The sequence below is a fragment of the Larus michahellis genome, chromosome 1 (genome assembly GCF_964199755.1).
Source record: "Larus michahellis chromosome 1, bLarMic1.1, whole genome shotgun sequence".
Classification (NCBI taxonomy): Eukaryota; Metazoa; Chordata; class Aves; order Charadriiformes; family Laridae; genus Larus; species Larus michahellis.
In genome coordinates, this window is record NC_133896.1 from 7,944,344 (window position 1) to 7,957,208 (window position 12,865).

At 48.3% G+C, this 12,865-nt stretch overlaps 1 protein-coding gene and 1 long non-coding RNA gene across 3 annotated transcripts in view; one reads left to right on the forward strand and one right to left on the reverse strand.

Moving 5' to 3' along the window:
* The window catches only part of SEPHS1 (selenophosphate synthetase 1), a 25,505-nt gene extending 20,502 nt beyond the window's left edge, over positions 1–5,003 (reverse strand). The window contains exons 1-2 of one of the 2 annotated variants that reach the window (XM_074573315.1): positions 4,930–5,003; positions 1,620–1,881 (exon numbers count right to left, since the gene is read on the reverse strand). In XM_074573315.1, coding sequence (XP_074429416.1) covers positions 1,620–1,812 — 193 coding nt within the window. In that variant the 5' untranslated portion in view covers positions 1,813–1,881; positions 4,930–5,003. Of the gene's footprint in view, positions 1–1,619; positions 1,882–4,087; positions 4,570–4,929 lie in introns of those variants that run through there. The other variant, XM_074573316.1, reaches the window with a different exon arrangement.
* Positions 4,233–9,653, forward strand: LOC141738108 (uncharacterized). The gene is made up of 4 exons (XR_012585302.1): positions 4,233–4,373; positions 7,164–7,290; positions 8,444–8,570; positions 9,071–9,653. It is a non-coding gene; the product is annotated as an uncharacterized LOC141738108 (long non-coding RNA).
* Positions 9,654–12,865: the final 3,212 nt, after the last annotated feature.

Below are 12,865 nucleotides of genomic sequence, written 5' to 3' on the forward strand. Positions count from 1 at the left end.
TATTGGCAATTTCCCTCTTGACTGCATCCCAAAAGTATGGTGCATATGCACCAGCTGTAAAGTTACCTGTCTATCCCTCTGGGGCACAAGGTATCAGAGGCAAATATCCTAAACTTATCCAAAGACATATTTGTTAAAACGATACTCACCACAAAAGCATATTAAGAGACCTGAACTCTCCACCTTCTATTACTAACAGATTTCCTGCTACATAACATCACACCTACATATTGATGGCATTAGTCTACTTTTTTACCTTTTGATATAGCTGGAGAAGAAAAATCTATTAGCAGTTCCATTACTGTTTAGAGCCTGTAAGTTTGTAAGAGAAAAAAAAAAAACAGCTAGATAATTAAATCTAAAACAAACTATTACTGATTTTAGAAATTTGCCCCATTGAAATGCTGTTGTGAATAACTTCTTTAATTCAGAAAAAAACCCACATAAATAGCAATTTGGGGATAAAAAAAGGTGGAAGCATCCTTCATTAGGGAATATTAAATTATAGTGCCACCCCAGCTCCACACACAATTGCTGCTTAGATATTTCATACAAAGATCGCCATTGTTTAAGCAAGAACATGGGCTCCTTAATCTCTCACTGAATTCAATCTCTACCAGAATAATGGGCTGCAACCTGTTTGCCTGCTAATAGACAATTGGCAATATTAAAATAATTCTAAATAAGGTTATTGGACACTAAATTGATAATTAAATAACTTCAGAATAAATGCTACACTGATATTCCTAAATTAAGGAAAAAAATTCACTCTGTGCTACAAAGTAGAGATTGAATATGCAGGGCTGAGTAAACAGACAAAGAGAATTAGAAGTGTCATTAAACACGTTATCTACATTAATTTATCTATATCAACATTAGGTACAGTAGCTGGTATCAAAATACCTATGTTTGCCCTGTTCCCCATGTAGGTGGCTTGTGCAGGTAGTACTGCTTGCATCATTGTACAAATACCAAAGAGAAAGTGAAGCTGGCAAAACCACAGAGGTCTTGGAAAGCCAGCCTTTCCCAGGCAGCTTCTACAGGTGAGCAAAAAAGTTAGAGTGGGGAACAATGAAAGGACTTAGAGGAAAAATTACAACTGTGAAGAAATCTGCTCCCAGCATCAGCTGAAGCGAGAAAGTTTTATTTTGCTCACTATCCCTGACACAGTTAACAGGGGGGAGAGGAGGGAAAGTCATGGGGAGTCACCTGTGAGTCATCTAATGGCATAAAATTCATTGCATTCATTGCAAAAGGCAACGTATTAGTATAAAACTCCAGAAAGTAATTGATACAACTTCAGTTTGCAAAGCATCCACTGGGGAAAGGGAGGAGGAGACTAACACCTAAGCATGTGCCTATCATGATTGGCATTCCTGACTGTTTTTACTTTGTAGTTGTTGGCACTGCAGGATGTTAAATAATTAAAATAATATTCTTCTATTCCAGATGCCAACAAATGACAACACGAGATTCATACTTCAGACTTCTGGATGCTGTGTATGCATTACACAACATACCATTTTCAGACTGATTAAACAAACCACAAATGAGATCACGTCACTAAGCAGACCAAACAGAAGGATCACAGGTTTAGGTCTAGAGGAGCAACCACTTACCCAACCTGGGCATAACTGCCCCCAGGAATTGTTCATCTTCCTGAAAATGGTTTTCTTGTAGAGATTCGAGCAGTTTCTGTAAGACATCCTGCGGCACTTTGCAGCCTGTACCTTTCAGTTCAGTGAATCGGGTCAGACGGAAGCTCTCGTCCAGTTCGTAACTTTCTGGGTTAAACGACTCCCGAACAGACATGGTTCTCTCGCACAGACTGCTGGCCTTTCCCACCCCAGAGCAACGGTATCACAATCTCTGCTTATCAGTCTAATTAAAAACAAACAAACAAACAAAAAACCAAAACAAACCCAATAAAATAATTGCAAACATTAGAAATACCTAGGACCTACAAGACAACAAGTGTTCCACACAGAGCAAGTGAAAAAGAGAAAAGCACTCAACATCGTTCACTTGTTAAGACAGTTGGGCATATGTCACACAACTCATTTCTCTAATACAAAGGAATGACTTCTCTTCCTATCTTCCGACATTCAAAACTATAACTATGCCCGCCAAAACAGAGAATGATTTTCTTTTCCAGATATGCTTCATAAGTTTTTCATTTAAAAAAGAATCTAACACACTTACCGACCCCATTTAACAGAGAGGTAATGAAAGAAATAATAGTTCCCAGAGCACTGAGGCCGATTTCCAAAAAGCAACCTGGGCCCTGATCCTGCAACATGTTCAGCAGAGACATCTGTTTGTACTCAGCTCAGCGCGGAGTCGTGATTTTAGCCATTAACATATTAATCTCAAAAATAAGATGCTTTTCAAATAATGGCTCTGCTTCAGTTCTGATGTAAGAAGCTGAAACTCCACAATACACCTGTTCTCCTTGGGGGAAAACGCAAGCCGGGTGTTCTGTTGGTGCAGGTAACAGAAGAACAAAGAGGCCCTATTGAATCAGACTGGTTTACCTACAAACATGCCACTTTACCTTTTAGTACGTTTGCAGACATAAAAGTGTGGAAGTTTCTTGCCTCTCAAGCCCTTTTTTAGTCAACTAACGATACTGAGAATACAGAGAATTGCCCATTAAAATGGTAATGTAAAAAGACACTGATGCAACTCATTTAATAAAATTCTTAACAATGCACATCTAATTTTAGAACGTTTTTCCACTCTGACTCACATACACCACACTCCAAAACTAATAAGAGGCCTAACTGAGACACTGACTTCTAAACAGGAACGGCTGTGATGAAACGCAATTCATCTGTCTCAGAGAAGAAGTTTTCAGGAATTACTAAAAACAACCTGTCTGTGGTAGTTTCTTAGAAATCAACGATCCTGCCTAACAAGAATGGAGTTCACTAGCATCGCTGACAAAGTCTGATTCTGATGGTCACATCGTTAGGAGGTTAAGCTGAAAAGCAAAAAAACGAATGGAAGTGACTGGTATTCGCTCAGTTCGACAGTACTAAATGTAAGAAAGAAATTTACAGACTATGCAACCGATTTCCCTTATACAGGGCTTATTAACAAGTACATCCGTTCCATAAACTGTTAAGTCTACTAATTTATTGACTATACTTTGTAGGAATTTAAGTTTTAAGCTCCCTGAGAACTCCTGATGTAGATCCCAACTCCCCTTTACGGTGTTTTCCCTCCTTCTCTGGGAGGCGTGGCACTTATTTAAAACAAATCTTCCAAAGCCCAGGCTCGGGCAGTAATCCAAACTCTAGTTACAAGAACGTGTCTTGGATGAGCAATGAATTCAGTTCATAGCTGTTGTCTTCTAATGCACGACACTAAGCACTTGCAATCAAAAAAAAAAAAAAACCAAACCAAAAAAAACGATAGTGTCTGGAAAACAACCTGTCAACAGAAATGGGAGACAAAAGCTTTTCGAGGAAGGGAATTATTTTTTTTTTCTCTTCATTCTTTTTTAACACTTCATTCTAATTAATTCCAGAAATTTATAAAAAGCAGCTTGTCCCACAAGGGAAACGTTTTCCTTCATCAAACTAGTAATTGCAATATGCTTAGCACCCCCTACCTACTTACATAGGAAAGGATTCAGAGGCCGCAGCCTACCAGGAACTTTTTGCAGGCTTGAGGACTGCAAAGACACAGTAAATTACAGTCCACGGCTTGAAAACAAATATTGGAACCAACAAGACAACTTTATTTAACGGAAAACATCCGCAGTGCAAGAACACAGTAACTTTTTAATGAAGATCTCAACAAGTCTACGCTCAGCCATGCATTTTGCAGACTACCAGGGGAACAACCTTCTTTGCAAAACCAAGTTTCGTGTGACTGCTGGCAGCCTGTGCAGGCGTGAAGTTTGAGCCTGGAGCATCCCTCCCCAGCAGCAGAAAGCACCTTCTTACTTTAAAACGAACGGCATAATAAATATTAAAAAACACAAGTTTAACCCTTGCCTGCCTCAAAAGCAGAGAGAGGGGGAGCACAGGAGCAAAAGGAAGGGGGGGGGGGGGGGGAAGAACCACAGCCAGGTACCTACCCAAAACCAACCCAACCGCCCAGGACACAGGGGGTGAGGGACCGCGGCGACCATTTCTCCGGGGAGCGCGGCGGGGAGACATGGCTCCGGGACACCTTAAATTTCCAGCCGCTGCCTTTAAAGGCGAGCCAGGGCCTTCGCTGCCGCTCTTTGTGCGGCCGGAGAGGAGGCGGCAGCGGCGGCGGGGGGAGGACTAAGACGAAGAAGCAGCACAGCCCGGCTGGCAGAGGAGCCGCAGCCCCCTTGTCCTCACACCCCGCGGGTCAGGGTGGCGGCCTGGACACGGGTAAGCGAACCTCCCCCCCTCCCGTTCTCACACACAAACACCCACAACCACACAACACACACCCCCACGCGGGTCCGTGGCGCACGTGGGCGCAGGTAAGATGTCAGCCGGGGCGGGGTTAACCCCTTACTGGGCCGCCGTCGCCCCCCCCCCCCCCCCCCCGCCGCCTCTCCCTCACGGAGCAGCGGCGGCGGGGAAAGGGGGGGGGGGTGGAAAAAAAAAAATGTCGGCGGGCGAAAAATTTAACCCGCCGGTTGCCGGCGGCGGATCATTTTAAAGCGGCGGCGGCGCGGTGAGGCGCACACACCACCATCAAACACCCCCCCCCCCGCCCCGCTTCCCTTCTTCCCCCGCCCTTCCCCTGGGGCCGGGCTGAGGGAGGGCGGCGGGGCCCGGGGGCCAGGCGGGCAGCCCGCGTCCCGGCGGTACCGCGCCGCCCCCCGCGCCCGGCCCGGCGTAAACGGCGGAGGCGAATTCCCCTTTAAATCTCCCCGCCTTGCACCCCCCCCTCCCTCCCTCTCCCTTCCCTCCCTCCCTCCTCAGGTCTCCCTCTTACCGGCTTCGCCTCCTCGCCCTCCGCCTCCTCCCGCGAACGGGACTCCCAGCCCAGTCCCACAATGCACCGGGCGCGACGGGCTCCCTCAGCGCCGCCTGAATAGAAATGCCGCCGCCGGGCACGGGGGGGTTAAACTTCCCCCCCCCCCCGCCCGCCTTTCCCTTCTTCCCTCCCCTCCCCCTCGGCGGGTAGCTCTGAAATTCGGGGTTTTTTTTTTTCTGAGGTAATCGTCCTTGAATAACCAAAAATATTGGGTTTGGGAGCATTTCCTGAGGTAAACGTCGCCGGTGCGGAGGAGACCCTTACGCTCCTCACAGCCGGGTCCTCCCGCTGGGCTGAATTTTTGCCGAGAAGGTGGACACACAAAAAAAAACCAAACCAAAAAAACCCAAACAGTCACGTTTTGTCCGTGTTGCACCCAAAAGCAGGGCAAGAAAGAACACTGAGGAGGTCAGGTGTGCTTAACGAGGTCCAAAATTGGACTTGACAGTGGACGAAGTTCGGCCAACGTGAGTATTTTTCTGGATGCAGAGCCAAGACCGTGGCCCCGTGGGGCCGGAGGAGCCCTCGGGTGTCATCTCTAAGGGTCTCCGTCGGTGTGTGGCCCATGGAGGGCTGTGGTTACCACAGCAGGAGTGCCGCAACCTGGCTGGGTGCGTCAGCTGGTGGCTTTGTTACCCAAAAATATGGGTTAGAGCACCCTTCAGGAAAAAATGTAATCTTGTTTTGAAGCAGGTGGTGATGAGTTCAGTGCTGCCCTGGAAAGCTGTGCTGTGTTTAAGGACCTGTACAGCCAGGACATTGCTCCTTAGAACCATAGAATTGTAGAATGGTTTGGGTTGGAAGGGACCTTAAAGTTCACCTAGTTCCACCCCCCTGCCATGGGCAGGGACACCTCCCACTAGACCAGGCTGCTCAAAGCCCCATCCAGCCTGGCCTTGACCTCCAGGAGTGGGGCAGCCACAGCTTCTCCAGGCAACCTGTTGCCAGTGCCTCACCACCCTCACAGTAAAGAGTTTCTTCCTGATATCTCATCTAAATCTCCCCTCCTTCAGTGTAAAACCACTAGCCCTTGTCCTGTCACTATGATCCCTGATCAAGAGTCCCTCCCCATCTCTCCTGGAGCCCCTTTAGGTACTGGAAAGCTGCTCTAAGGTCTCTCTGGAGCCTTCTCTTCTCCAGGCTGAACAACCCCAACTCTCTCAGCCTGTCCTCACAGCAGCGGGGCTCCAGCACTCTGATCACCTTTGTGGACTCCTCTGGACTTGCTCCAACAGGTCCTTGTCCTTTTTACGTTGATGGCCCCAGAGCTGGAGGCTTCCAGAGTGGAATAGAGAGGCAGAATTGCCTCCCTTGCCGTGCTGGCCACGCTGCTGGGGATGCAGCCCAGGATGCAGTTAGCTTTCTGAGCTGCAAGCGCCCAGACAGATACTCTTGTCTGAAAGTATTTGCCCAAGTCAGCCCTTTTCCATCACTGATTTGCAAAGCATCCCTTTTTTTTCTTATGTATTTAATATATAAATCACTGGAATATGACATATCTTTAACAAGTCTGATTTCCAGCATCTTCTCAGTTTGCTTTTTTACCTTGAAGTGGTTTGTGTGCTTCTAAATCCCCTTTTCCCAACTGATAAAAGTCAAATGATTCTGACTTAAAAGTTGTCTTGGTTTATATGTGAGACAGGTTTTCCCCAGAAAGGAGGGGATTTAGGTGTTACGGATAGCATAGGGCCCAGTTTCACTTTGACAAATAGATAAGAAAGGCACTTCGCTTCTTGTAATTTGCAATTAAGTACCTAAGTGCCTGTTAATTTGAAGACAGCCTTTTGTGCCACCGTCTTTGAAAAAGTCCTGCCTAAAAACAAGCAGAAAGAGAAGAAATTAAAATGTTGCTTTTCTTGCTGGATTTTAATTACTCTTTATTTCCAAGCAAATGTAGCGCCTTTGGACCCTGGTGCAGAGGACCAGAGGTGCATGGGAGCTCTCTGCACCAAGCCATCTTTAGGAAGTCGCTAATATTATTTGTATAATTAATTGATTTAATTATGGCTCCTCCATAACATGGCTCCTCCATGTTGCTCTCCTAACGCATTACAAGCTCAACACACAGAAGTTGTTTCTCTGTCAGCAGCCGTGGCGCCTTTGATTGATGGTTTTGACAGTAGAGATGAATTGAGGACACGGCACCCACAGTCCTGACCTGGAGTTTGAACTAGTTTTCCTCTCTCCTCTAGGAGGGAGAGGGGGTGGAAGATCTCAGGATCTTCTGATTGCCATTGATCCGAGCTGATTTGCTGAGCATTGGGTTCATATCACGTCTGCGTGCTCCTTGATAGATGATTTCAATCTGGAAAAAAATCCGTAAGTATCTTGAGAAGTGGTAATCAGATGCTCAGATCTAACATTTCTCCAGCTTTTAGCCGTCTCCTCTATTACCAGCACCTCATTAAAAAAAAAAAAAATTAGAATCATGAAACATAAGGAGAACCATAAGATAAAAGAAAAAATGAACGCTGCTGATTTTTAAGTCCTGACTTAGTTTTTTTACCTTTCCCATTTCTTTGGATGAGTGGGGGAATTTAATCACATTTTCATCTTTTTTCCTCATACCCGTGAGGGCTAGACTCTTACTTCTTTAACACAGGGGGAAAAAAATCAAACTGAGATTTCCAAGTGGTTGCATGATCAGAAGAAAACATGAACAGATGGACATTCGTGCCAAGGTAGCGAGGTCTTGTGACGCTGACCCATGCCCTGCGTTATGTGGAGGAGTGGGATGGAGGTACCTGCCTCACGGGTGCTGTGCCAGGGCTGCCCCTGTTCCTTCCCATGGTTTCTGGGGGTGGGATGATTCCATCTGAAGACAGAGATTTGGGAAAGGGTCTCCAGGAAGGAAAACATATGCAGGGGTATCCATGCAGCCCATTAGTACCAGTACATATGGGACCATCTAGAGCTGAAACTAAACAGGACCAGGATATGGAGGTGGGCACTGTGCATAATTGCCTGTATTTATTAGTTAAAAGCATGCCTCTTGGCATGGGGGATGGCAGAGCATCCTCAGGTGGATATGCACGTGTCCCAGTGGACATGTGTGCCAGTCCCTCCTGCCTGTGCTGGGGTGAGTCTTTGCGTGGGCAAGCAGCGGGCAGGAAAGTGGCTTTGCCAGCAGAACAAGCCAAGAGGAAGCAGCAAGCCACAGCTCCACTGCAGCTTCAGATCACCCAGCACACAAGTACCTCATGCTTCTGCTGGGACCCCATGGTTGAAAGAGCTGCTGGAGGATGTGTGGGATCAGAAAGGGAATCCTGTGCATCCAGGGGAACGTGCTTTTGGTGCAGGATCGCAAGCAGTACCCTAAAAGACAAGTGATGGATCCAGCAGCCCTGGGGAGAGCCCACACTGCTGGAACTGCCTGCTTCATGTAACGTTTTCCTGGAGTTAAGTAATGGTTTTCTAGAGTTAAAAACGATCAAATGGGTTTGTGTGTTGTTTTTTTTTTTTTTCCCCAAAGGCTTTTTTGCCATCTGCGTGCAAAATCTCCAGCAGAAGTTCCATGATCCGGAGCGATTTGGTCTGATGCCACGAGAATGGTCTGCTCCGCACACCTTAGGAAGTGCAAAAAGGAAAAAGAAAAGAAGGTAGAGCCTGCCGTGCTGCAGCCTCTGGCTGCTGCCCGATCACTCAGTCACATTAAAGCCAGCTCCCTCCTGTGCTGACACGAGGACATGACAGATGTCCTTAACCTTTACAGGTGCAGATCCTGAGTTTCCTCAGTCTTTTTTCCTTGGATGACTCAGGGCATTGTTTATTAGCGCCTCAGATTACTTTGGCCAAAGTGCTTTGTTGCGTATACATCCAGGTTAAATTTAAGAAATATTTCTGGTCCATGTAGGCTTCTGACTTGGTTCTGCATCTTTGGCGTTCGTTTACAAAATGATCAGCGTTTGAACTCTCCCTGTTCTGTTTCTTAAATGTCAGCAGAAACTTTTTTTAAATAAAACAATGAAGCCTCCCCCTGCAATGTTTGTAACCAAGAAACTGTGGCATCACAAGAGCATGAGAAAATATTGTTGATTAAAACCAGGGTAAGAAATGACAGCAAAAGTGATTTATTTATTTTATTTTTTTCTTATTGCAGAATTCCCAGTGAAGTGGCTGGTAAAATGGGACCAGCCAGTTCAGCCCCACTTGTGATGGTTACTAGGTTTAATGCACTGAAACTACTTCCACTGGCATGTGGCGCTGGTCATATGCTTAAACATATGCATTTACTTAACATCTACAGGCTTAGGGCCTTATGTGTTAAACAATCTCCTAGTCTGAAATGCAATTGCGGTGGGGTTTTTGATATGAAAACTTGAACTTTGGTGTGATAATTTAATTTCTCATGTTGTAAAACAATCTCAGAGCATAGCTTTTCCCCCGCCTCTCTGTTTTGACAAAGCAAAGTAAGTTTGTGCTATCATTGGCTTTCCTTGCCTCATTTTTGTCTTCTTCCTGCGTCTCATTAATACATAAGCAGTATTAAATAATAATGATGCCAGTAGTGGCCTCTGCTGTGCCTCGGTGTTTGCTCCTTTTTGCTTCGAGGAGCAGATGTTCCCCGTCTTTGTTTTCTGTTGCCAAATGGGGACTTTGCCCCTTTAACCTTTGATAAGGTGCTTTAATAGTCTCTGACGTGAGATTTTATCAAAAGCCAAATAAATAGTACCTGCCTAGCAGCTTTTATTAAATGTTTCCATTGTATTTTACAGCAGTTTAAGGAAGTGCAGTTTCCTCTGTGTTTTTGCAGGCTGTGTTTATCCAGTGCTCCCTCTGCCTGTCTGCCCTCTCCCCAGCCCCGGTGGGCTCAGGCTGCGCTGAGCCCCCCTGTACCCAGGTGAGCATCTGCCGTGGAGGGAGCACCCATGGGCAGGGGTCCCGAATGGGGCTCTGGAGACCTGGGTGCTACCCCAGCACCGTGTACTGGTCAAACAGGGTGATGCTGCCTACGAACGGTCAATGGGGTCCGACTGATCTCACCTGGACCCCATTTTCTAACAAAAGCCTTGAGGGAAAGTCCGTCTCCCCATTTCTACCTATTTATTTGCGTGGGTGTCTACATGGCTTGTAGTAACAGCCATCAGCCCTGGGCTGGGGTGGTGAGGGCTCTCCCCAGGGTGAGCAGGCTGAGTTGCAATTCAGGTGGAAGCGTGCCTGGCTCTGGTAAGCCTTGTGGGCAACTTGGGAAGGTGGCACTTCGTGGCTGAGATGTGCCTGTCTGCTCTCCCATGGCCTCATTCAAGAGCCGCTTGCAGTGTTAGGGGTGGCTTCTGCTGAATCCCCCTTGGCTTTACCCACGTCTCCAAAATTGCATTAGACTTGGTGTTCCCACCCCTGCCTTTGCTGTCTCGATCTGTTTGACATCCTCACCTTGTCACACCTGGGGAATATTTCATCACACCCCCCCTGCTTCTGCCAGCCTGGGGGAGCTGACACTGCAGAGCTGCACCTCATTAGTGGCCGTTTGGTCACCACATGGAAAATTAAACAAGCGCATGGGGCTGGGGGGTGCTGCTGCCTCTGCCCTCCCTGCAGTGCTGCTGCCCAGCCTATGTGCAAGCCACCTCCTTCCCCTGCCCTCCGAAAGTTCACCTGTGCCGACAGCGTCTGCTTCGGTGGGCAAGCCTTGTGCTTGCGTTGCCCGCCTGCACAGTCCTTGTGTCCTTCACTCTTCGTAGGGCTTCGTTTCCCCAAGCCACATCCCACCACGCTGAGCCTGGGCATCTCCCAAAATTTGCCATTCCCCCTTGCCAAAAAAGCTTTGGCAGGGACATTCCCTGGGCAGTGCCACTCCTGCAATGTGGATGGCACTGGCACAACCCTGTTATCACCATTACAGGGCTGCTGCGGCCCCACGCACAGCCCACACACCCCGTGCTTTTCTGAGCCAAGATCCTTTCCAAGGCTTGAGCCTATAAATAATCCAGGAGCTTCACCTCTCGCCCAGCTTTGCATGCTGCTGCCCTGCTTTGTTTCAGAAAGGGCTGTGCCATCCTGCCAGCCAGACCTGCAGCCACCCGATACAGGCTCCCTTGGGATGAGCCTCCAACACAGACTTCCAGAATTACCCTCTGGAGCGACGGGTGCAGCCGAGCTGAGCCAGCAATCCTATTCCAGCTGCTGGCACTCGCCAAAACATCTGCCTCGCCTGCGTCGTGCTTGTTGATGGAGCTGTGAGCAGTTCCCAGCACGTCGTTTGGGAATATAAATTGAGTTCCTCTGAGCTGGAACCACCTGCTTCAGATAATTTCTTTGGCAAGGAGTTGTCTTTCTTACTCTTCATCCAGGATTTTTCTGCCTCCCACTGCTGCCAGCCCTACCCAGTAGCGTGGGGGGGTTGGTACTGATGGGTGGGAGTTAGGTGGACCCATGGGGGAAATGCCATCCTGCTGCCAGAGCACAGCAGAAGGCAAATGTGCTGTTTAAACCACATAATCATAGAATCACAGGCTGCTTTGTGTTGGAAGGGACCTTTAAAATTCATCTAGTCCAATCCCCCTGCCATGGGCAGGGACGTCTCCCACTAGACCAGGTTACTCAAAGCCCCATCAAACCTGGCCTTGAACACCTCCAGGGATGGGGCAGCCACAGCGTCTCTGGGCAACCTGTGCCAGTGCCTCAGCACCCTCACAGAAAAGAATTTCTTCCTGGTATCTCATCTAAATCTACCCTCTTCCACTTTGAAGCCATTATCCCTTGTCCTATCACTACATGCCCTTGCAAAAGTCCCTCTCCAGCTTTCCTGTAGGCCCCTTTCAGATACTGGAAAGCTGCTATAAGGTGTCCCCGGAGCCTTCCCTTCTCCAGGCTGAACAACCCCAACTCTCTCAGCCTGTCCTCACAGCAGAGGTGCTCCAGCCCTCTGAGCATCTTTGTGGCCTCCTCTGGACCTGCTCCAACAGGTCCATGTCCTTCCTGTGCTGAGGGCTCCAGAGCTGGAGGCAGCACTCCAGGTGGGGTCTCACCAGAGCGGAGCAGAGGGGCAGAATCCCCTCCCTGGCCCTGCTGGCCACGCTGCTGGGGATGCAGCCCAGGATGCCGGTGGCTTTCTGGGCTGTGAGCGCACATTGCTGGTGAGCGTTGAGCTTCTCATCCACCAACACCCCTAGTATCCATTAAACACACCTGAATTGTTGGCTGACGGAGCAGAGCTGAATACCACCCTGGGATCATGCCAATTGGGCACCCAAAACTTCAGCAAATGGGGAAAAGCAGTTTATACACCCAATTGCTCCGTTGGGAAATAGGTGTAACGTCAGTGAGGTGCTCTTGGGTCTGCAGGTGAGATACCCTGGAAGAGGCCACGTGTGCTCGATGCAACCGCTCGTCTCCACAGGGATCACCGCTGTGCAATGGTGTATTTTCCCCTTTGGAAAAGCAAAAATAAACCAAACTCAAACCCCTCAGCAGCAGTTCGGTGGTTTGCTCTCCTTGAGGGGCTGAATGGGAGCGTGTTGCCATAACAGTCTCACAGCAGAGGAGGAACCTAAACATCTCTCTCGCATCCAGCCCAGCCAGCTGGGGGGAAGCAAAGTTGGCTGAGCCGAGCCCGCAGGTGGTGACTCCCCAGAGAAACTCCTGGAAAGCACCCGATTTACATGCAGGGAAAGAGATGGAAAAATTTTTTTAATGGGGACAATTGGTAGAGCTGCCAGGAGGTGAGACCCCTCTGGTGGGGTCGGACCTCCCACCGTGCTGGGATGTGTGGGGGTGAATGGAGGTATTGGGGCTCCCTGAAGCCTCTGCACCCCCAAATGCAGCCCTGCGGTGGTGGGAAGTGCTGTAATGTGGTGCTACGCATCCTCCTAAAGGGCTTTTTTTCCAGCATTTAAAAGAAAAAAAACACCAAAACACACAGGGATAGCAACGATCACGCCATTCAGTCTTCCCA